At 47.9% G+C, this 25,977-nt stretch overlaps 1 protein-coding gene across 1 annotated transcript in view; it reads right to left on the reverse strand.

The window, feature by feature from the left end:
- Positions 1-25,977, reverse strand: part of vps50 (VPS50 EARP/GARPII complex subunit) — a 131,498-nt gene that overhangs the window by 22,298 nt on the left and 83,223 nt on the right. Inside the window, exons 21-22 of the mRNA XM_035429341.1 lie at positions 23,540-23,661; positions 17,577-17,657 (exon numbers count right to left, since the gene is read on the reverse strand). Coding sequence (XP_035285232.1) covers positions 17,577-17,657; positions 23,540-23,661 — 203 coding nt within the window. The remainder of the gene's footprint in view (positions 1-17,576; positions 17,658-23,539; positions 23,662-25,977) is intronic.

The raw sequence follows: 25,977 nt of genomic DNA on the forward strand, positions 1-25,977 counted from the left end.
GCAGAGGTAATAAGTCAAATTCATATTGGGGAATAATACTGTAATACCTAATAACACAGCACACTGTACTTAGGAATATATATTACATACAACATATATTGTAAAAAGTATAAATAATACATTTATACAATGTACTTTCTATTATATGCAACATTATATGATATATATCATATACTTAACTTTTTTAAACTTTATATTCTATACACGCACTTCCTGGTGTCCTGACATATTCTAAGTAGGCCACATACTTGTACCTTTTTTGTGCTGTGCTTGAGGTGCCGGATGCTCTGTATACAGGCCTCTTCTCTCCATTAATCACCAGTCATTTACTTTCAGATAGAATGTGAAAGTCTTATTTATTTCAGCACTTCTACTGACTAATTTGCCATCAGTTAACAGTTATGAAAATGCAGTTCTGACTTTAAACAACTGTGTTTTTGTGGGTATGCATTCGCTGGGTTGTAGAACAAACCGCGAATGAAGTTTAACCTTCAGACGCCCCGCAGAAGCACCGCTGAGTCTGTTCCTTCCACCTCCGCCATTTTCTCGTCCTCCAGGGACTGTTCCACCTGTTCTTTCACCCGCATTGTGTTTTAGGAAGGTTTTCCCTCTCTGCACCGCCCAACAACACACCGACTTTTTCTTTGCATCACTGGCCGTTCGTTCCGTTCAGCCAAATGAACTGATTTCACCCGTGATGTCATTTCTAACGGTTCTCCATTAGTGTTGCGTTGTTATGCTGAACCTCATTGTGATGCTGCACCTCATTGCCCATCGCCTCCATTTCCTTATTTAAGCTTTCTCGCCATGCTACTGGCGTCGGGTTCCTTGGTGCCTCGTTATCTGGGCGTGTAAAGCAGGCCTTATCGTTCCGGACCCTTTTTTTTACGGGCGACTCCTACTGCGTAACTGTAAATGAGGTCATTTAATTTTTTTTTTGATTGAGTAATTAGGACCAGTCTCAGCAAATCAGCCGTTAACGCGTCGTCGTGTGTGACAGCAATGGAGCCGCAGTGCAGGAAACGCGCGTGTGCGCCGCAGCCATTTCATTAGCAATCCTGTTTATAGCTACATCGCTGAGCATTGCTGAGTGGGTAAATGGCAAACAGGCTTTCTGGACGCGAAACAGCCTTATTGGGCAATCAGAGCCCTGGGTGAAATGAGCTTGGCAGATGCTACGTAAACTAAATCCAGTGTGATGATGCTCGGGCAGCTTAGCATTCCATTAAAACGACGGAGCGATTCGGTTTTAAAAATTAAAAACAGCTTAGCAAATTTCAGGAGAAAGAGAAAAGAAAACAATTAAAAGAAGCTGGAAAAATATACAAGAGGACCGTAACCACGGCTAACACTCAAAACTGGAGTAAACCTGCGATAAACGGAGAGTTCCCCCAATCTCCAGAAGCGAGGCGCGTACGGTTTTAGAGAGGAGCGCAAACTCCTTAATCTAATTACTGAAAGAATCGGCTAACTTAGCGCAAACTCCTTAATCTAATTACTGAAAGAATCGGCTAACTTAGCGCAAACTCCTTAATCGAATTACTGGAAGCGTGAACCACAGCGATGTCCTGTTTTCTGAAGTGCACTGCGGCTTAGATGAGCGAGCACTGCATGAGGGTTTGACTTTCCTTGCTCGTATTGCATTTACACATCATTAACATTCAGCAAAAACATTTTTAAAAATATGTTACAGCTGCGAGAAAGCAATGCGTCTCCCGTCTTGCCATTAACCTTTGCCTTCGGCGCTTTATGTGTTTAACAGATGCTCCCGCCCAGAGAGACCTGCGCAGCACACGTTCTTCTGGCACACAAGCCGTTTGTACAGCTGGATATGTACTGAAGCAATTCGGGCCTGGACCTCGCTCAAGGGGTGCAGAGGCGGCGCCCCCCACCTGGGAATCGAACCCACAGCCCCCGGAGCCCGGTTCTCTAACCGGTACGCTACACGTAACTGTAACGTGATCCAAACCGGCAGAAAAAAATAACAATAAATTAAATAAGGAAAACACACACACACACAGCTGTCATGAAAAAGGATGAGTTCAAGCACTCCTGAACTTTATTCTCCCACACACACACACACACACACGCACTTCATTGTCCTAACCGTATCCTCTCCTCCCTTTCAACGCGCTGAACGCCCGCCGCGCTCGATTTAGAATCGAAGGGGGAAAGCGCAGGCCTTTCCCCGTCGCGTGAAACGACGCGTGGCGAACAAGATCAGAGCGTGACTTCGAGGAGACCGAGGTAACCTCCATCCTCCGAGATTCACTCGTCGCAATCACGCTCGCCCTTCCTCCGACTCCGTCCGAGGGCGGGGGACATCGCCGTCACGTGTGTAACGCCATCTCCCTGCCTCGAGCTGGCGGCGCGTTTAAAAAAAAAACGCCTCCTTGGGTAAGGCGTCTCGGACGAGACTGACAAGCTTCCCCGTATTCACGGTTTCTCGCTAAGCTCGATGTGGGCCGGAGACGCGGAGGGTTACAGCGGACTTCGAGCTCACGCACCTTCCGTCCGTCCATTCGCCGCCACCGAAGGCTGCCCGCGCGTGATTGGCCAAAGCTTCACCAACGGAGGACGAGTTTCAAGCTGAAGGGTGTTTTTACAGCTTGATGCGGCAGAACAGCTTGTTGAGCAGTTGCCTGGTTGCCAGCTACACGCCAACCACATGACCTGACAAGCGAGGGCTGCCCATTCTCAGAGACCATTTAGCATTCCTTGGAACGGGAAATGCAGAACAGCACTCTACGGTTTGGGTACGCTCGATTGAAAACTGCAAGGGGGAACAAAATAAACTCCACGACTCCATGCTTTTTTTTGCGTTTCACAATCGAGGCTCATCTGCGCCTAGCTCAAAATGACATCCCTGCTTCCAATACTGATGCATTACATTAGATTACGTTACAGGCATTTAGCAGACGCTCTTATCCAGAGCGACTTACACAACTTTTACATAGCATTTACATTGCATCCATTTATACAGCTGGATATATACTGAAGAAATTCAGGTTAAGTACCTTGCTCAAGGGTACAATGGCTGTGTCCTATCCTGGAATCTAACCTATGACCTTTCGGTTACAAGCCCAGTTCCTTACCCACTGTGCTACACTGCCACCTTTTACAACATCGACAGCAGATTTGACCGGGAGAATGGTACGTTTAAAGGTGTTGTTTAATGTACGAGTCTTAACAATTCTCTTCTGCAGTTTTTTTTTTTTTTTTTTTTTTGGAAGTTCGGAAATTTCCGGATCACACCCTCCACCCACTTCTGTGAACAGCGCATGATCAAAAGACTGCCTGTTTCTGCACAAGAGGTTTCAACTACATTGTTTAATTCAGGCAGAAGCATCAAATTATGCTATCCAAATTTCAAGAACAGTTCACATTTAAGAAGTGAAACCATCTCATTACGTGTAATAGTCACAGTAATATGAGCTTGGTGGAAGGCCACCTTGCCTGGAAAAGGTTAAGCTGCCCTGCTCTTCAGTTTCACACATACTGATTCTGGCTTTGATCTCTTCTGGCAGCCAGACATCAATCAACAAACTATAATAAGAAATTAATTAAATAAACATACAAGATTATACACAGACATGTGTAAGAACCATTCTCATACTGTAGAGGTAAAAATAAAAAGTCTGGCTGTATCATCAGTAATGCAAGGCATCTTGCCATTTCGTTTTAAATAAATAAATTGGAACAATGGAAATATTATCTACCTTAAGAGGCAATTCAAAACTAAATAAAAATACAGAGCAAGCTATTATAAAAACGCTGCTGAAAATGAATCTTTGATTCATCTATAATTGTGCTCACAACAAAGAGCGAGTTACTAAATAATCTTTTTATTTCAATTCATTGTTCTCTTGAAATATCTTTCTTCCTGAAGCTTGCAATTGGTATTTTTAATGCCAAATTATTGGGGCGTCGCACAGATATAATATACACACACATACACTCATGCACGTGCGCGCACACATGCACTCATGCAAGCACGCATGCACATGCACACACACACACACACACACACACACACACACACACACACACACACACACACTCATGCACGCTCACACACACATGCACTCCTGCACGCATGCACATACACACGCACACACACACTCATGCACATACACACCTGCAGCCCTCTCACTCCTACATCCACACATGAACCGCCTTCGCTCTCACAGGGAACACATCTAAGCTGATGGATCTCAGGGATCTGAATGCATGGTACAATAAGAGCTGCGTATAAAAGCACGATTTAAATGAGATTTACCAAATCTGCCACTTACAGTTGAGGAAAGTTAACATCCTGTGACACCATATTACCCATGTCAAGCAGCACTCGCTCATAATGAAAAAAAAAAGAGGCGGTTGAAGCTCTCCGCGACATTTCGACAATTCCCCGATTCAGATGCTTTTAATTGGTACTTGCAGCACCCTCAGAACGGAATGGCGTTATTACAGTGCAATCCCATCTCCCCAGTGTTTATACGGCTACGGCGCTGTAGGCAGGGTCGCCGCGGAGATGAGCAGAGCGCGCGTGTGTGCGCTCAGTCCGCGTCCGCGTCCGCGAGGGGGAAGGAGCGCGGAGAGGGAGCGCGTCACGCGTCTGCCCTCGGCGCTGTTACTGAAAGCCACTTTGTTTAGCCATTAGACCGAGAGAGAGAAATGGCTGCTCGGCCCACCGCGGCACTTTCTTATTGAGCCATTTCACAATAACCAGCTGATTCTGGAGTGCGGACACACAAGGGGGTGGGGGGTGGGGGGTGAGGGTGGCGGGGGTATTGTGAGGGTACATAACGAGCTGGCACAGGCTTCCCGCTGTGAATCCGCTCCTCCCCGGCCTCCCCCCCCCACCCCCTTCCCCCCCCCTGGCCCTGTACATTCATCCTCACCACGAGTGACTTCTAGCCCTGCTTTTCAATCGGCCTTTTGTTCTCTGGTTCTCGTCCTGGCCGTCCGCATCGTTACAGCGTCGCCGTGTCAGAGATCGACCCGTCGTCTCCGCGTCCCTGTCGCGCCCGGCCCCCGAAACGTACACAGCGCAAAGCCCTCGCCCCGCCCCGCCCCGCCCTCGCCCCGCCCCGCCCCCGTGACCTAGACAACGCAAAGCACCTCAGCGGAAAAGACGAGCAGGCCGACGGCTCCGCCCAGCCGTCACCGCCGTTCAGCAGGGACTCCGGCGCGGGGGCCGCAGCGCGCTCGATCACCCCCCGAACCCGCCAAACAGGCGGCGGCCGTCGCCCGAGCGACAGACGAGGCCGTTCCGTCTCTCCCGTCCTCTGCTGAGCGATGAGCCGAATGTCTAACTGGAGAAAGGATCCCTTTTTTCATGCGAAGGAAACGTGTCACACGGGGTCAGAGTTACACGACCGCTTCTGTTCCGTTCCCCCTTCGACTTCAGCCGCCTACGACAAGCCTTCAGCCCGCGGAAAACGAAAGGAAACGGAACGACTGTCATTCTCCACGGAGACAGGCAGGTAAAATGGCCGCACACTGTGAACCGTCTGAGAGTCTGTAAAACAAACAGCGGGTCTGAGGACACACGCGGTCACGCTGCGTAAGCGCAGAACTAACGACTCACAGAGACGGGGGATTTTATTATTAATAAGCAGAAATAAGTCTTGAATTAATGAGGAAAAAATACACAAAAGGCCCACATTTATCCACAACTTCCTTCAGTTCTTTTTCATTCCTCACTGTGAGAGTCACTGAACAGTCTGCTGCTGGGTTGAAAAGAGACGCATACAGACACGGAAGAAAAAGTAATAACCGATACAAAGTATACAATTCCACAGAAACTAGCCACAAGTCGACGACCCTGAACTGCCTAAACAAACCCCCTTTACGTTAACAGTGGAAGATAATCAGATTTACTGGACAATTTTAATAAATACATCTGCGTGTGAGGCATTCCCCAGCACGGCCTGACAATGCGCTCGACAGGAAGCCAACGGATTGAGGCCCGACCACTCGCTCGAAGAACAAACGGCCTGGTCCTTCACGCAGCATCGCGCCGGCCTCCACGCCAGGATCCGCCACGTCCTCGCGTGTGGTGAGCAATTACGCTCTCAGCCCGCCCAGATGCGCGGAGCTTCTCCATATGTAAAAACAAGCCGGGCCGAAACCTGCGCTGGTCTCCCATCCGCACGTCTCCCACCCAGACGCACAGCAGAATCTCTCCCTGAGAATCGGATCCTGAAATCTGAATCTGAACCTGAGAATCAGATCCTGAAATCTGAATCTCTCCCCGAGAATCAGATCCTGAAATCTGAACCTGAACCTGAGAATCAGATCCTGAAATCTGAATCTCTCCCCGAGAATCAGATCCTGAAATCTGAACCTGAACCTGAGAATCAGATCCTGAAATCTGAATCTCTCCCCGAGAATCAGATCCTGAAATCTGAATCTGAACCTGAGAATCAGATCCTGAAATCTGAACCTGAACCTGAGAATCAGATCCTGAAATCTGAATCTCTCCCCGAGAATCAGATCCTGAAATCTGAACCTGAACCTGAGAATCAGATCCTGAAATCTGAATCTCTCCCCGAGAATCAGATCCTGAAATCTGAACCTGAACCTGAGAATCAGATCCTGAAATCTGAATCTGAATCTGAATCTGAACCTGAGAATCTGAAACCCTGAGACATAATAGGGCATCCCAGAGGCTTAAAAGTACCGCAGTATTAAAATGTATTTGTCAGGGGGACTATTAAATAAAACATGAGTAAATGTAGTGCACAGCACATGCTACTTGGTTCAAACCAACTGCTGGCTATCTTTATTTATTATTATTAGCATTTTAGCCTCGCATAGAAGCGCCATTCTGACCGCACGGCCGGCTTATCGCAGGTCCCAGGCGAGCGCTTCCTCCGCGCTCATCTCCGTGCCGACGGAGCCACCGCAGGCACTGCGCTACGGGGCCCGCTCCGCTCCTGCACCCGACCCCGGGGCCCACGCACCTGCCGACCGAAAGCTCGCTCCCTCCCTCTCTCCCCGGGCAACGGGCCGGCCAATCACGCGGCACCCCCCCACGAGAGCGCCCGGCCAACCGGAACGCTCCCGATTCGAGATGAGCCGAACCCCCCCCCCCCCCCCCCCCCCCCCCCGACTCGGAGGGCCCCGAAACAGAGCAGCGCAAACCGAAAAAAAAAACGGACTCCTCGGGGGCCCCGCGGCCACCAGGATCCGCCGCGATAAAAAGGCCCATGAAGCAGAATGAGAGAATGAAACGACACAACCGGTTTACCCGCCGCATTCCGCCAAATAACACCCTCCGGAGAACACGGGAGCCTGAGATCGGCCATAAAAATGACGGAAGGCCTCGAAGAGCTTTCCCTGGGACACCGGAGCATCGCCTCTGCTAAAGGAGCGAGCTCGATTCGATGCCTCCATTCTCAGTAAAAAGGCATAGCAGATAAGCGTTCGGGCAATAACACTGTAGCCTCGCTATACGCAACGGAATTGAAAGAAGTGGTTAAAAAAAAAAAACACTCCTGAAGCATTTATGATCTAAACAATCAGCCAAGATGATGGGACTCAGCTGCGCTGATATTTATCCAGGCATTAACCTTAAAGCTTGGGTGCGTTCCTGCTCCTCCTTAATGGCAAAAAAAAATTTAGCTCCACATTTTGGCACATAAAAAACAAAAACAAAATGCCAGACAAGAAAAGATATGAAAGTGGAGATTATTTCCAATAATACTCTGAAGAGCCTGATGACTGTTTGTCAGTTTGTGAACTCGTGCCGATCATGCATCCACGAAGAACACACTCAGGAAGTCTAAACTTCTCTGGGATTCTTTATAAATGACAAACATAGAAAAAAAAGTCATCATATATTACTTCAAATATCAGCTGTAAAAAAAGCTTAATATCTTAAAAAGTAAAAAAAACAAATTGTCATACTGACTGATTATACTGGAATTTGTAAAAAATAAAAATAAAAATAACTATTTGTAAAAAAAATAATTAAAATATTTGCAAATGTCATCGATCTGAGAATTGATCTCTTCGTACCATTTGTAATGTGATCTCTCTTAGCATCTTTCATAATGTCTTCCAAAATAAGAGTTTAATTTGAAGCAATTTGAGGAAGATGGCTGGAATGACTGATTTAACTCAAATGATGTACAGCATCAAACACCAGGGAAAATACAGCAAATGTTCATCATATTATCAATTGGCTGTAAAAAAGAAAAAAAAAGAGGAAGAAAATGCATTTGCCACTTACTGTTCTTTTTCACGTGTCACTTTATACCACTGATATCTTAACAGTGAAGATCCTGCTACACTGTTTCATTTCAATAGCCATTTCAAAATAATGTGGGGAAAAAAAACATATTTGCGGTATTTTCCAGTACAACTTTTTAGGTGTGAAGGTAATATTTATGGAAAATTTGTAAATGTCCACAGACCAAATTAAACTTTTTCACTTCATGGTACAATTCTTCCAGTTTTATAATTTGAATATAATTTACTCATGGCTCTGCAAAAATAAAAAAATCAGCTTCTGTCTCCCATAGTTTTGAGCGGATAAACCAATGCGTTCCGTGTCTTGTTTTTCTCTTTGATTACGGAGGTGATTTGTTTGGGGAAGCGTGCTCGGATGTGACTGAGTCATTTCAGCACGAAGCAGCTGACAGCTACTGCACCAGAGATACCTGTCTGATGAGAGAGAGACTGCATCATCTGGCAAACGCATTACTCACTCGCTACCTCATGCATTATTCTCACTCACAAACTCAGATACAGAAGTAAAAGGCATAAACCTGTACAAAACACACTCCTACACACAAGCACAGGCTGTTTACACAAAACACACTTAGACCGGCGCACACACGCTGGCACAATGTGCGTACGCACAGACATGGTTCGGCACAATGCGACACGTGAGTACACACACACAAGCACAGGCGAGCAGGCACACAGACACACACACACACACACACACACACACACACACACGCACAAAAGCTTAATTTAAAATGACCAAAGTTAGTCTCATGATCCGAGAACTCCTGACACACCTCTCACGAAAGACAAAATCTACAGTAGCCAGACAAAAGAGGCCGCGCATAAATAAAAGCTATTCAATTTGTGCGGAAAATAACGCGGCCCCTTTTGTGACTGGGTCACATCCATATTCTAATCCGCGAGAGTTTCTCAAAGCCGGGGCAGCTGAGCCGGGAGGCAATTACTGTCAAGTGCACTATCTCACCTAGTTCCTCATCCTATCCTAATATCACAAACTCTTTTCTCATTAGAAGAGTGTCAAACGCAATCAGAGCTATCATTTGCTTTGTCTGCTGCGGCAGGAAGAGCCAAAGGCTGCCATTTATAGCGGCTGCCTGAGGGAAGATGACACATTTGCATACGACACAACTGTTTACGAAAAGAAAAGTTAGCGTCTGTTTAGCAGATACGGGAGAAATTTCCAGAAAGAAAATAAAGGTTTTTTTTTTTTTCCTACAGAAAAAAGGCATAATAGAAAAGGCTTTGTTTGTATTTTTGGAGACTGAAGATTAAACCTGGAGGTAGGCTTGAACTGCACAAGGCTGCACAGACATTCATTTCCTGCGTTTGAGCGCTGAGACTACCCACCTACTAGTCAGGCAGAGGATATCATGCGCGCTACAATGCGTCAGTCTCTCCCAGTTCCTCCAATCTCGCGGCCGCACCTCGTGAAGCAGCCGCCTCCCCACTCCAAAGTCAGAAACTCCTGACCCGGTTCACAGCTGACTTTTAATGTGTGTGCAAACTCCCCGAAAGTGGGCGTTCACGGTTTTAATTCATGTGTGCTTGTCTGCAATGAGTACTACTACAGACTACTTATTAAGTTATAACTACAGTTGCCCGCAGGCTAACCGCCAGTACCTTCTTCCTGGGCTCAAACGTTTCAGACGGGTCCCTGGTTAACCCAAGCAGCGTGCATGGTGTTGTTTTCCACCCGACAGAGGGGCCCCTGAGGGCTTGCAAAATATTTGCTCATAAAGGCAGAAACCAGGAAACCATAAACGGAACCACACACTCTCCCCGGATTCAATCAAACACCGGTTAAAGGGCATATGCAATTCAATCAAACCGGGCTTAAGTTGTTTCGGATTCGATCAAACAAACCGTAAAGGTCTGCAAGACTGAAAAATTCAACTAACGGGAAAAGGTGTGGCCTGAATATTGTGGCACCCAGTCTGGAAACAGGAGTTTTTCTGAAGACCAAGTGAACTTTTCCTTTGAGAAGAATTGAGAAGAATTGAGAAGAATCTCTTCACAATCCTTATTGTACTGATACATTTAGTTAAAAAAATATAATCAAATAAGTTTTAAAATAATTTAGTAAATAGAACAGCGTCATATCATCAAAGTCGATTCCAGCAACATTTTAACAACAGAGCTGTTAACATAGTCCTTTTCCAATCTGCCATTCATATTTTAGAGACGAGGGAAGCATAACATTGCAGTGTCAACATTGTTTTGATCAGAATACTGGCGGGCATTGGTTGAGACGTTTGCGTAGATATACACAGTTGGTGTACTTGGGTAGAAAGTAGTTTTCGATGAAGCCATGCACAAAGTCTGTGGATGTTCCTGAGCAACTGAGTAATTTTATTCAGAAAGAGACGTCGCTGTTGAGTTTTTGGAATGTACATCTTTGCCGCTTTGGCCCCGTTGAGGTCCTCTGTGTCAGGGTGAGCTGCAGCGGACTTCACAGTGAATCCACCTGGATGGACAGCTAGCACTCCGGGAAAGTGGATATAGAGCTTTACTTTATTTGTGGTGTGAACTGTCCCTTTAAAAAGTGCTCAGTCACTCAGTGGAATAGGTCTCAATCATTCCAGGAAAACTCATTTTTATTGGCTTGAAACCGCTTCTTCTTCCCGCCCCCATGTTGAGAGGGTGAGTACTCACATTAATCTGGAGGGCTCTACTGAACAGTCTAAGGGCCTCTGACTGAACCCTGCCCACAGGGTTACCTCTGGAATGCGTCCCAACACGTCTCCCGTGTCAGAGCAGGCCTGGGCTATAATCCACACCGCGTAGAGATGATAAAACCGCCACCCAGCGACCCAACCCGCCAAGCCGCTCTGCACACCTGGATCTAACCGCAGCGCTGGAGCGCGGTCGGAATAAATCCGGGGATCCGGAAGGCTCCGCGTTCCCAAAGGCGTATCGAGGTTTTTCAAATGATGTGGGCTGATCTGCTCTTCTTTTGGCACTTTAGCAAAAAAAAAAAAAAAATGAACAAAACTCAGAATCTCTCAATGCGTGAGCCGCTGAAGGTAAATCTCAGTCCCGGAGGGTTACGGTCGCTGACGTCGGGTATTTATCTTCCGGTTAAGGACCGCCGAATATCTCATCACGACCGTTTCTGACAGCGCACCGGCTGAGCGGCCTTCCTGCACAAATAACGACTGAAAGTAAACAAATACGCCCCCGCGGAATCCCGAACGCGCCGCCCCCTCGGTGAACGAAACTGCTCCCGGTTCGGCCGGCGCTAATCGGGGCTAACGTGCTGCGGCGACCGCGCACGCACATTTTAAACCACCGGTTTCACGTCGTCCCAGCGCAAATGCGGTTTAAGGGCTTTCGGCCATCTCGATCCGTTTATGAAACGGGCAACGGCAACCTCAATTTGAAAAGCTGGGCTTCATTATGGGGAGTCCATTATTCAGAATTAGCCGCTAGCGGGGCGTTTAAATTGGATGCGAGATGCTCGCTATACTTATCGCCATTCGCGGTAGCGGGCGAACGTTCGGTTTTGGCAAAGGCTAATTCGGCGGGATATCAACGGCACAGCGACGCTGAAAATGAAACATTCTCGGCTGTCGGATCAGCGAGACTCGGGGGGGCGAGCCTCTTTGTTCCGATGAACGCGCGTCTCCCCGGAGATAAGCCAGCGTGGCATCCTTCGCGAGGAAACGGAGATAAAGAGACACGTCGAGATGGTCGAGATATTTTTTTTTTTTTTTGGCGTGCTTTGCGACCGCGTCGAAGTAATCGCGTTTCAAAACGTCAGACGGTAATCTGACCTCGGCGCTACTCCTTATAATTAACTCTGAAAATATGATAATTAGGCAATCGGATTTATAACACGCATACACATTCTGCGCGGGCCTTTTTATATACTATGCCGTAAGTGCAGCACTAAAACTTCCGAAAGTGTCCTAGGAGATGTGCAGACAGAGGGGAAGACAAAGGGAGATAGATTATACACGATAATGCGATAATACATACATTATTTTCGCAAATGGAAACTTTAAAATGTGCTCTCCATAACCCAGAGGGAAAGATAATTAGGAATGATAATGCGTCCCACTTTTTCCGTTCTGATTGTTTGGATTAATTAATGCTCATATATGTGTTCCCATGAATGGGGTCTTGACAAGCAGTGCGATTTGGCAGACAAATAAAGCAATTTTAATTAGACAGAAATAGAGGGAGTGAGTGAGAGAGAGATGTGGAGCAGGGGAGGGAGGAAAGGAAGGGAAGATCACAAAATGAACGAAATGTGGAATCGCGTATCCAGGGGATGAATGATTTATCGGGTCCACGAAAGTAGCTCAGCGCAAAGGGAGACGATTAGAAGCCTTTTCTGATATTTTACCTCCACACCCAACAGAGCAAAGTCAAAGTAACATTTACGGCTGAACCCAACAGCAGTGAGGATTTCTATTAAGTTTTTAATCGAGCGCCTCGAACGGCTGGGCTGAGCGCTATCGCCTGCTCCCACCGCAGGCCCGCGTCGCAAAACGCAGCTCTGTTTCGAGTTCCCCCAGGGAACAGCCCCCCGCAGATGCGACACGCGCTTCAGCACAGCGCTCAGCGGCTCGGCCCGTCCGCTCCCAGAACCGCACGCTCGCCCGTCGGCCCGAGAGCCGCTTTATTTCGCGGCTATGCGCCGCGCGGAACGCGCGACCCTCGACCCGCAGAGGCAGAGGCAGAGGAAGCGCGCGCTCCGGCTCGTCGGAAACGGCGCGTCCGTCTTCCTTACACTTTTTTTTGATTGCTAAGACACATTTAATGAAACAATTCCCCTTTTTCTCAGAACTATTAACACAATCCCAAAACTACACATCAATCAGCACAAACCTCAAACATCCATGCCAAACTCAAATGATCTTCTCAAAAACATATACTCTTCCATCAAAATTAAACTTTGCCTTCAAATGGAACACACAAGCCATCGAAAACACAGACAATGTAGATTACCCATAACACAGCAGTGAGATAAATTCAAAGCACTACTGCAAAAACCTTTTATAGCAGTGTGTAAGGAGTTATTTTCTCCTGGTTATTCTACTTATTTTATGGTTTTCAGATTTTGACCTTTGCAATGTTACACTACTAACAAATGAGGGAGTGTGCAAATTTCCAAATATTTGATCTGTAGTACTGAAAAGTGATGCTGAGTGAAAAGTACTGTACAGTAACCACAACACAGTTGAAGGAACAAAAAAATGTAGTATTTTCAAAGGAGAGTAGCATTCATAAAAGGAACTCAGTATATGCAGCACTATAAACAAAAACAGCAATAAAATCTAAAGAACATATCGTCTGTAAATACACTTCAACATTACATAGACAGCATATCCTCTCACAGTAGTACAGCAGATACAATACGTAACATTACAGTAAATTATAGTACCTGTTTTCTTGTCTGAAAGTATGGACAATGGATGCCACTGTGAAACGATTCAAGTTTGGCTAAACTCTCTGTCCAGCTTCCCTCATCATCATACCATGAACCAGCACATGGTCAATCAAGGTGGCACGTATTTTGTCTGGGACAAATTGTCTCCTGCCTCTTTGTCTCCTTTGTCTTCCTGATCTTTGGACAGCTTGTCCATTTTGAGGATCCATTGTTCAAAAGCACACAGACGCAAACTGTGACCCTATTTACTGATCCAGAGTGTGTAAACAATTTTGCTGCCAAGTGTTTGCACCTAGAGAAAGGTGTGTTACCTGAGTTTAGGTTGTGATGACTTTGTTTTGACTACTAGTGTTTGTTGCATGAGCACAGTGTGTAACCAGTGATTCATGAGAGCATTTGTTTGTAGAGATTTGCAGAAAAAGATTTGCAATTTGCAGCATGTGTTAAAACAAGTGAAAAGTGTTTTTAGTTTTGAGAGATGTGTTGGTCCTCTGAGAACTGAAGTAATAATTTGGGAGTTTTTGCTAAAAGAACCAGTTTTAGTGTGTTAGCAATCGAGAAAAACTGTAATCCGGCCGCTCCGCGTGCGGCGCGGTCGCGAGGAAGGCCGGCGGTTCCCCCGCCGAGGGAGGAAGAAAACCGGAACGAAAAGAAGAAATTTCCCAGACGCGGGGATCGCAGCGGTTAGCGCGCTCGTAAACGGTAACGGGCGCGGTCGCGGTCCACCCGCGCGCGGCCGTTTTCGCCGTCTGGTCCGACAGACGAGGCGAGAAGAAAAAAAAATTACAAAACAAAACCGGAGAACGGAAAACGAGCAGTGACCTTATTATCCACGGTTTATAAAACGCGCTTCCCCCAAAACCCTCAAAGCCTTGAACGTGTTCAGGTGGAAACAGGAGCCAGAGTCTCAGACACTTTAAATAATCAGGCACACAGCGACCCGCCCATAAGACACAAAAATACGAGCAAAAAGGACCCAACTGCCCCCAGCCAGCTGGACATGTAACACTTACATCGCGGAGGCCAAAGTGAACTCACTGAAACGTAAACGCCTTTCAAAGACGGTGTCATAATAATATCGATTTATTGCGGTTCTCGGTTGGCGTCGTAAACGCAGTTACTTTTAGGGCCTCGGGGGGTGTTGGACACGAACGGGCCGGTCTGGCGGTGATGAGAGCCAGCTGTTTGTCTGGCACCGTCGCTCCGGTTACTCCAGCGAACGCACTCCTGATTCTCCCACACCGCGCGTCCCTCAGCCTGAGAACCCCCGCAAAATGGCCGCACCCTAACGCGATGCACAAAACCGGGGGAGCGCGCTGACGGGGGCTACGGACGAACGGCGTCCTCCCGTCCGTCAGGATGACTGACTCTCGGATTAAACTGCTTCAACGTGAAATCGGGTTAGAGTGCCTTGGAAAAGGGGTGTTCTCTCCTAGATGTACTTTCAATGGGCTTTTCAGCTTTATCGGACAGGACAGTGTAGACAGACAGGAAGAATGAAGAACGAGAGAGAGAGGGAGGGAGGGAGGGAGGGAGGGAGAGAGAGAGAGAGAGAGAGAGAGAGAGAGAGAGAGAGAGAGAGAGAGAGTGAGAGAGAGAGAGAGAGAGAGAGAGAGAGAGAGAGAGAGAGAGAGAGAGAGAGAGAGAGAGAGAGAGAGAGAGAGAGAGAGAGAGAGAGAGAGAGAGACATGGGACAAAGGTCGCACAGCCGGATTCCAACCGCCGACTTCGCAGCTGGCAATAAGTACGCGCACAGTACCCAACAGGCTAAGCCACGAGACGCCCGGCAAAAGTTCATTCTATGATTAAAAAAAGTCTGTCCGTTTTTATATTTCTATTGCTTCCGAGGCGAATCCGCACGCAGGCAGCAGACGGAACAGGGGTTAAAAACACACCTGCCGCTGCAGAACAGCTGAATCATTTGAGCTGTCAGTCACAGTTATTTATCTCAGCGTAAATCTGCGGAACCGTGCGCGTTACGCCAGAGGAACCCGCAGGACGCAGAACGGCTAAACAAGCAGGGCCCTGCTGCTGCAGCTGGATGTAGGGACCGTGCTGGAACAGAGGGGGTCGGAAAGGGTAGATACTATCTCGGGGAAACGCGCTGCCGAGAAGCGAAGTCAGACGCGCTGAACACACGAGAGGGTAACGAGAAAAAGAAGCTTCCTCGCCATCTCCACGGACGCAGCGGAGCAGAGCGGAGGTCAAGGGTCGGAAGCGCGAGTGAAGACTCACGCGTCACAGACGCAGTGAGGTCAGAGGGTGAGGAACTACTGTAAAACATACCAAGAGAGCGCTCCTGAATAGGCGGCCGCTAAAATATGCTACTGTATGTATACGTAAGTCCCCGCGAAGCAACCGGCGAGGACGATATTAGCAACCGGCGAGGACGATATTAGCAACCGGCGAGGACGATATTAGCGCCTCTGCTAGCGCACAAGTTTCTGAGGCAAATACTCGAAAACTGACACAGTCACAGCAGAAAAGAGAGCGCGAGCACGGTTCGAGCGCCCCGTTCTCTCCCCCAAATCTAGTCTAATTCTCTCATCATGAGAAAACAGACACGGGCAAGCTTCACCAATCCTGAGCCTCGATTAGAAATTTCACCACTCCTTTCTCCAAATTTGGAAATTAAGTCGAGCTCCAAACTGCAAATCCTCCTTAGCGAGAGTGCAGAAAATACACGCTGTCAACCGCAGCTTCTTTTCTCTCTGCGGTTCAGTGGCTAATCTTGCACGGGCACCGAGGCGCAGAAGGACGCTTCACGTGCAGCCTGCAGGCCGACCACGGGCACCGCCTGAGCTGAAGGGGTCACTGGCGTGTGCGAGACAGAAATTCGACAGGCTGAAACCCCTCTCTCCCCGAGTGACGTGCCGGGGGGGGGGGTCACGCACCGCCCTACGGGACCCCCGGCTGCAGTCGGCGCTATGGTCAGGCACGGCCTGAATTTGAGACCGGACGTGACTGTGAGAGGGATGAGTCACCCAGCAGCTCAATTTTTAAAAACCCTTCCCTCGGTTTGGCTAGTTGGGTCACCTCTGAGCTTCGCACCTGTGCAAGCAGCCCTGCAAGGGGTAGCATGAGCAAGCACCCAAAGGTCGACGTGGGTTTCACACCGACAGGCCACACAGAGCTACAGGAGGCACTTGGCACGGACCGGAAGAGAGGCGTCCCTCTCACCGGAAGCCCGTGCGCACCGGAGCCAGTGCGGCGACGACCCGAAGGACAACGAGGACAAAACGGGGTCGACCGTGGCCCCGCCGGCCCGGGGTCGCGGTCGAGGTTCGAACTGAAGCGGCGCGCGCACCGACCGCTTTCGCCCACAGCGGCACTTCCTCCTCGGCCGTTTCCTGCACGGCTCCCGTTTCCGCCCGGCCCGACGCGATGGCGATTTTGCGCTCAGCTGTGCCTCGGACGGTTAATTAGAGCTCGGGCCAATCAAACTCTGCGGTGCGCCGGGGCCCGGCGCAGGCTAACCCTGCCCCAGGGCTGTGAGGCTAATGGACCGCAGCCCGGCCCGGACTCCCACCGCCCCCTCCCCGCCCCCTCCCCCCCCCGTCCGCGTCCGCGAGAGCGGCCTGCGGCGGGAGCCCGGCCGCGCGGAGAGCTAATGAACCCGGCGGGTGATGTCTGGGGCCGCGGCGGGCCGGGCCCCGGGGCCTCTAATGGGGGGCGCTGGAGACGGCGCGTTTATTATTTATTTAAGCTGCCGCCGCCGAGCGCTCGCTGTTCCAGGACAATTATAGCGGCCGCGGCTAACACCGGGCCATTAAACGGCGACCCTTACCGAGGCCCGCGAAAACACCGGGGCTGAGTGCCCCGCCATTTGCGGCGGGATCCGGGGCGAGATGGACGGGATGGCGGCCCGCGTGGCGTTTTTTTAGGCTGCCAGCCGCGGCGCGCTAATGGTCTCTCTTACCACGTCGATGAGGCTCTCCTGGATCCTGTTGAGCGTGGTCCGCAGTCTGCTGCTGATGAGCCCCAGCCCCGATGATTCATACTGCAGGGGAAGAGATTTCACAGTCTGAGCCTCTGCCAGAGTCTCACATCTGCACAGCACAGCAAGGATCGCAAAGCTCACCACACACACACACGCATGCACGCAGACACACACGCTCACCACACACACACACGCATGCACGCAGACACACACGCTCACCACACACACACACGCATGCACGCAGACACACACGCTCACCACACACACACACGCATGCACGCAGACACACACGCTCACCACACAAACACACGCATGCACGCAGACACACACGCTCACCACACACACACGCATGCACGCAGACACACACGCTCACCACACACACACACGCATGCACGCAGACACACACGCTCACCACACACACACACGCATGCACGCAGACACACACGCTCACCACACACACACACGCATGCACGCAGACACACACACACCCCACACACGCATGCACGCAGAAACACACCCCCACACACACACGCTCACAGACACACACATACATATTCACACAGACACACACCCCCACACACACGCAAGCACACAACATACACACCCACGCATACACACGCAGGCACAGTGACACACACACACGCATGCACACAGACACACACCCCCACACACACACGCTCACAGACACACACACTCACCACATACACACATGCAAGCACGCAGACACACACAGTCCCGCACACACACACACGCATGCACACAGACACACACCCCCACACACACGCAAGCACACAACATACACACCCACACACACAGGCACAGTGACACACACCCCCACGCACGCACACAAGCACACAGACACACACCTCTGCACACACGCAAGCACACCGTCACACACCCCCACACACGTGCACACACACACACACACACACAGCCTGTTGTTTTGTTCTGACAGATTAAAGATGATGTGTTGTTTTCTACAGAAGACAAGATCAGCACAGCGTAAAAGGACAAAGATTCATCAGTACAAACAACTCTGAGTAGGGCCATCTTCACACTGGTGGTCGTAGAGCACCATCAATAGCTAAATATACACTCTAAAAAATGATTCAGCAGGCTAGTATCCAATATGTAAAACAAATGCGTATTGCAGGATGAACATTTTAATTTAAGGATTTAAATTGATGAATTGTGAAGCATATTTTAATGAGTTCTAGGAACACGAAAAGACAATAATAATTTCAATTTGCTCCAGTCGGTAATTTAAACACAAATTTCTTCATTTTATTCTTGTAAGAACAACAATCAAGAGGAGGTAACTCAATTTTCCACATGTGCATTTGATTGACACCACCATTTGATTGACACCATAGGTACCCACCCCACCTTACAATAATTTAAAGGATTTCACCTTATTTATTTTTAACTGGTTAGCTTTGTAGGTCCATGACACACCACAACAGATCTGGAGTTTGTTACAACACTTTTTCTCAACCCTGGTCTTGGGGAACCACTGTGTTTTTGTTCCAAACAAGCTCTGTATTGTAATGCATTATTGTAACTGTTCTTAATGAGACTTAAAATCTACTGAAGGACCTATTTATAAAAAGCCACAATTTGCCAAAAATAGCTATTTATGCCCTAGAAAATGTCCCATATTCACATCCCTGGAATTTCAATTGGTTAGACTAACGTATGCTTTCATTTACTGTGCTGAATGTACTACTATGGCAAATAGTTCCAAATAAAAATGTTTCTGTTTTTAATTGATCTGTTACCGACTGGTGATATCAGCTGGGTCCCATTTGCTGAGTGTGTGGAAACCTGAAACCCTCTGCGTAAAATGAACAGTAAGGTAACTGAAAACAAACGGCAACAATCCCAACCGGCATCGCGTTAAAAACACCGTAAGTGTAACCACAGAATCGTGGCAGATCTTAAACGTATTCTCAACAACCTTAATTGATCTAGAGATTATCTCTGAGATAAAAAAAACAGCGCATACACAGTGGGCCCCCAGGGCCAGGGGCTGAGAAACACTATGTTACAGCACCTAACAAACAGCATCTAGATAACAGACTCCGCACGGGGAAAGCAGGAACCAAACGCGCTTCTGAGAGGCGGCTACGCTAACCGCCGCGCGAAGCAGGAACCGAACTCCGGCCTGGACGAACTCGCCTGCGCTTCAGCGGCAGAGGGACGGGGAGGACGGCGGGAGACCCGAGTTCAGTTCCTGCCCCTCTCCTCGCAGAACTTCGCCGACCGGACGCGTCTCGCGACAAACTCGAGGTCCGCCATAGCGCTGCCTTAAAATGTTTTTTTTTTTTGAGTAGAGGCGGTGAATCATTTTTTAGAGTGTACTCCGCTCCATTACGCCGGCTCTTTCGGTTAAAAGCCAGCTTTAAAAGCTCAATTTGCAGCCGCGACGGCAAATTCTGTACACACTTTTTTTTTTCCTCCAGTGTACAAGGGGTGACCGCCAGCGCGCCTTTTTCGTTTGAGGTGCTCTCGGGGCCGTGTCGAACGCGAGGAGGCCGCGCTGCGTCTCCGCCCACGCGTTCCCCGTTTGAAACCTCAACGCCCTTTCACGCCGCTTTCTCCGCTACGTTCGGGGGCCCGTGACTACGTGACTCAAAATTTTAGGTGTACAGTGTGTTTTCGCTCGAGAATTGGCCAATTTTTAGGTGAGACTAGAATGGCCTTTCGCCATTAAGTGATCTTGTGTCCTAAGACAAAACGTACTTGTTACCCGAATAGTTTGCATTGCACTATAATGGTTCCCATGTTCACAAACAACAAAGGAGTCCAGCAACTACTCTGGCTCTCATTCCGCTCTCACACGTTTTATTAGAAAAGCGTGACTCTGCTACAGCTTTGCAATTAGGGAAGAAAAATGGATGAAAACCTCCTTGCATTTTTAGACAACAAAGGCAACGCAGTTAAATATGAGCATACTCCAGTGTGGTATTAATACAGTTAAGATGGGAGTTGTAATGGCACAGAAATGGCTTTCAAATGGAGTTTCTGACACAGAAAATTCTAGAAGGCAGATGAGAAACAGAGAAGGCGGCACACACAGAGAAGAGGACGTTTCTAAGCGACGGAGGCGTCTGAAGAATAACAGCACACACACTGCACACCAGGGGGAGAAGTCTCCGCCCCCGCACGGGGGTGAGGGACCCCGCCCTTACCCAGCCCACGGGAGCCTGGCCGCCAGCGCTTTGCTCTCTGCCCGGGGCGGGCGCGGTCGGGCTGGCCGCACTCTTCGGGAAACGACAGGAAAGAACAACAAAAAAATAAATAAAAAAAACGAAAACAACGGAGCGAGCGGGCGAAAGGACGCGAAGCGCGCGGGGGGGGGGGGGGGGGGGGGGGGAACCGAAACGAGCCGCGCCCCGACGCCCTCGTCCCAGAGGAAGCCGCGCGCTCGCGGCCGCGTCGCGATCGGCAGAGCGCTCCGCGGTGAACGAGTGCAGCAGCCCCGCCGCAAGCTTCTCAGGGCTTAATTCCACTTTTTCAATCCTCCCCAACGCCCCCCCCCCTTCTTTTCCGAGAGCAGCTTTGCATATCGCGCAAAACAAAATATCGGGTTGTTTAAGCGCGTCAGACAGACAGACAGACAGACAGGCAGACAGGCAGACAGACAGGCCGCTAATGTTCGAGAGCTTCGTTGTGTTTTTCGTTTGCAAACTTTCGGGAGAGCTCATCCATTAGCGTGACAGCTCCGGCTCTTTCGGGTCCTAATGATCGCCGTGGGGCTCTCAAGATGTTCCCCCGCGCTCCGCCACTTCATCATGCGGGAAGCCGCTCGTTCCTCTGCGTTTTTCTGATAAGTTATTTGTAAACTGGGATCATCTGTAATGTTGACCCCCCCCCCGCCCCCTCCTCCTCTCCATCTCCGCCTCCTCCATTCAGTAGGAATGGTATTCTCTTCTAAATACATTAAGTGAATAATGTGCTTTTTCTCACCATATTACAGCGGCCACCACAATTATCGCACTGGCATATAGATGCATTGCCTCTCGCGAACGCAACATTAATAATGATTGTTTCAGAACGGGGCTAATCATACCATCGTCCTCTGAAAGGACTTACCAGGGTTTCTACGAGAAAGTAAAAAAAAACCCAGGGAAAGTGCCTGTTGGCCACGATTGGCAAATGACATAAAATGCGTCGCTGTGTAATTTGACAAATTATCCAAATGGCGTGTTTATAAAACTCCGGCAGTTTAACCGAGCGCGGGGCGTGCCGGCGAGACTGACGGGCGAGCGGCGCGCCTCAGCGGGGGACGGCGTGCGCTAGCCCCGCCCACCCCTCCGCAGCTCCACCCGGGGATAATCAGCGGAGACGCCCGCGGCGGCGCCCGACGCGCTTGTTCATTACCCGTCCCCCGGGGGGCGCACGCACCGGCGCATATTAACGGGGGAATGAACCGTAACGTAACGTACAGCGACCTTCAAAAGCACGGAAACGGTAGAGCCAAACTGCACTCGGTTTTTTGCCATATGCTTAAGGCGCGTGCATTTCAGCTGAAAAGATGAATGAGGCAGAAGTACAGACAAGCAGCTTTTATTTCACGGTGTTTGCTTGCGTGCGTTTTACCTTTTCACAGAAACAGCTGTTTTTGTGTCGAGTAGTCCCCCCCCCCCCCAACGGAAAGCTAACGAATGACTGGCAGGCGTTGACCGTCGCTCAGGTGCTTCTTTTTGCACGGACTGCTCACGCAAAAAAAAAAAGAGCAGCGAGAGTCCGGTCTCAGTTTAGGCTTTGTTTTTCATTTACGGAGACCGCGCTTGGGAGTCAAGGGGTGCAGTTCTGTCTCACGTTCACCTTTAGATGAAATACCCCGAATGCCTTACTAAAACGGCAAAAGCAACCCGTTTCACTCTACCGTCAACACACTTTCAGAGGAAACGACACGCGTGCTCTCCCCCCCGCTAAGACACTTCCGCGCGCGGTATATTAGCGAAACGATGGTCTGCGTGTTGGTGTATGTGATTGGCATTTATGCGGTCTGCTCGGGAACACAGTTCAAATTAACCGCGCGGCACGCGTTTGCCGGCGATGTTATGTGCCGACAGGAACCATTAGCGCCGCAATTTGCAGCTCGGCGGCAGGAGGAAATGCAATTTGCCGAATTAGCCAGATCCTGTCGCCAACAAACAACGCGCGGACGGATGGGTCGCTATGAACTAATAGAACGCGGCACTACAAACATCACTACCCACGGAGTCAGTGTGCGTCCTCTCTGTTTACCCCATTAGAAATGAGACCAGCCCATCTGCACATTCTGCAGGGGAGGGGGGGGGGGGGGGGGGGGGGGGGGATACAGAATAATGGTCGGGGAAACTGGAATTGTAATTCAGAGGTTGCAGGTTCACTTCCCAGGAGAGGCAGTGCTGTTGCACTGCTGAGCATGCCACTTAACCTGGACTGCAGTAAATACGCGGCTGTATAAATGGAGAGGCTGTCACAATATTTTTTAAAACATATACGCGCTGTGTAACTTAGCAGCATCTGGGTAAGAGTATTCAAAAAATGCTAAATAATAAAAAAAGCTGAATATTACATGCTGAAATGCATACATGTGCATGTGCACACGTACAAGTCGAACAATTAGGCTACATGAAGCAATGCTAAGCTAATGCTAATTGAGTGAGCATCAATTTTAATTCAATACTTTTCCTGAATATATCTGTACATAGTCAGGAAAAAAGAAAAACACAGGACAAATATGAATGAGGAATTCATGCAGACACAAAGACAATGTACAATGAGTCCCAGTGAGTTTATAGTTTATACTAAAATTTTAATATAACAAAACCTTATTTGAGTTGCTCAAAACAATGCGTAACACTTGTTTAAATTTGTCACATGGAAGCCATACAGTAGCATACTCCACAGAGCATCGAATTCTGATACGTTTAGAGTACTTTGCCTACCATATCGTTCCGTCCGAAAAAGGTGTAGACCGCATACAGGTAGTAGTCAAAGAGCTGGGACATGCAGTGTATGACGTCGAAGGCAATGGGCTTCAGAATGTTCATCATTTGCATGTACTTCCCTGTTTCAAAGCAAAATTTGTAACAGTTAATGTTCCCGCATTCGCCGCCAAGAACAGACATCAGAGCAACCGCGACTCGCCATTGCTCAAAACGTGACAGGCACAAACATCTGAATCGCAGCATGAAAATAGAACTATCACTTAAAGCAACAACCCGGTCTCCTGGGACTTCTGCAGCATTACAGCCGAGCACACTGTTTCTATTAAGCACATGTGGTAAAAAACAGAAAGAAATAAAAATCAGACTAGGAATAAATCCCTCCGGAACAGATAGATGAACATTAGGTCACAATAATAAAACATTACAACAAGGGTGAATTAAATTTGTCGCTGGGTATCGTTAGTACATCGTAGCATGAAAAGCCTTTTGGGGGTTTCTAGTGCCAAAAAGGATGTCTGCGATAAAACACTTGGTTTTACTGTGGAGTATAGCCAGTATGAGGCAAGGCCTCGGGAAAACAAATCTGAAGAAAACAAGTTGCAGCATATGATTAATTACCAGAGAATACATGGAGGTTATAATGTTAATATTGCACTTGGACTGATAAACGGGGAAGCGATTAATTTTACTTCTGCATTAAATCGGGCAATGTTTCACTGCTGTCCACAGGACGCAAGGAAAGAAATTTAATTACACCATCCTGAAATTAAAGGTTTTTTGTTCAAAATGGCCCAATCACAAAAAAAAAAGTTGCGCAATGATTAAAAAACAAATTGAAATCAAGGATCTAACAAGCAGACAGTTTGCACAAGGGACTTTAAGGAAGACCAAAGAGTTTCCAATGATGATACTGGACCTCATTCACGAAACATGCATACAGTCAAATCTGATCGTTATCTGTGCTTACGAATGTTTCCACGAACATTTCGGCATTCTTTTTTTAAAATTCTTGTGTGAATTTGTTCTTTGGCAAGGTAAAAATCTAAGTGTGTTTCGAAACACATGTAAAGGCATATGCAGAAGATGTTTCTATGTAAAATACTTTCTAATTCATGCAAAGTAGTTACAGAGCTGTTTATCCATAGAATTATTGTATTAATATAATACTATATTAATATTAAATACGCAATTGATTTTAACTACATTAAATAACCTATCTAACTAACCTAATAACTTCAAATTTTTCACTAGCTTTTGATTTCAATTTTGATTGAGCAAGTTTGGTAGATTTCGTTTAGTTTAGTGTTTTCAAAAACTTATTTCAGTTTACAATAATGTTTTATTCCCCCCTCAGGTACTTTTCGTTTTAGTTTTATTTTACGATAATAACCTAGTTGGGAACACGTGTAATTACTTTTTCTTGTCGATAAAAGTGAATTAGGATGATTGATAATGACACATAAAGACCCACAAACACGCTGCCAAACCCAGCTCTTTAGCAACGGTGTATTTGTCGCTTTTGGATTACTTGGCTAATCGTTCCTTGGGGAGAGAACGCGTCTGTTGCGACCGCGCATATGATACGTTTGCAGAGAGCGTTGAATGGCTGATGTTTTCGCACAAGCCTTTTATGGGATTGCGACCCTAATCAACATGAACAGTCATGCGCATTCAATACATGAACAATTGCCATTCATCCTCCGATACACCTGAGATCCGCATGAAGGCTATCGGCAGGGTGGCATGGTAGTATAATGGGTAAGGAGTTGGTCTCGTAACCTAAAGGTCACTGGTTCGATTCCGATTGGGACACTGCTGTTGTACCCCTGAGCAAGGTACTTCACCTGCATTGCATCAGTATATACACAGCTGTATAAATGAAATCAATGGATAAAGGCGTCTGCTAGATTCCTCTAAAAGTAAGAAGAATTTAAGACAAATTTTGTGAATGAGGTCCAGTGTAAATTCTGACCAGGGAATCTTGTACATTGTTGGCCTAATCACATAAAACAGTTATAACATCCACAGTTGCATCAAAGTTTAGTCTGTTATATTCCTTCAGTGGGTATCTGAACTTCTGAATTGGGGGGGGCAGATTTTAGAATTTTTCGATTACAGAACCTTCAAAGTTTCATTTTTCAGTGAAGCATGGGCTCTATAAATCATGTGTTACAAAGTGAGTCATGGGGATTGCTTAATTAACCTAAGCCCTGTCCAAATTTAAACGTTTCCAAATATTCCAGTACACAGTCTGTTAAAATTGAAATGTTTTTAAAATATTCCAAAACACAGTCAGTTAATCACAGGACTACAAGAGCCTCATATCTCAAGATATTTTTGAATGGGCCTCAACTACGAACAAAATAATAACCAGAGAAAGTGTTGGCCAAATCCAAGCTGTGACTGACCTCATTAATCTAAATGAATTTTCCCTC

The sequence above is a fragment of the Anguilla anguilla genome, chromosome 8 (assembly GCF_013347855.1).
Source record: "Anguilla anguilla isolate fAngAng1 chromosome 8, fAngAng1.pri, whole genome shotgun sequence".
Lineage (NCBI taxonomy): Eukaryota > Metazoa > Chordata > Actinopteri > Anguilliformes > Anguillidae > Anguilla > Anguilla anguilla.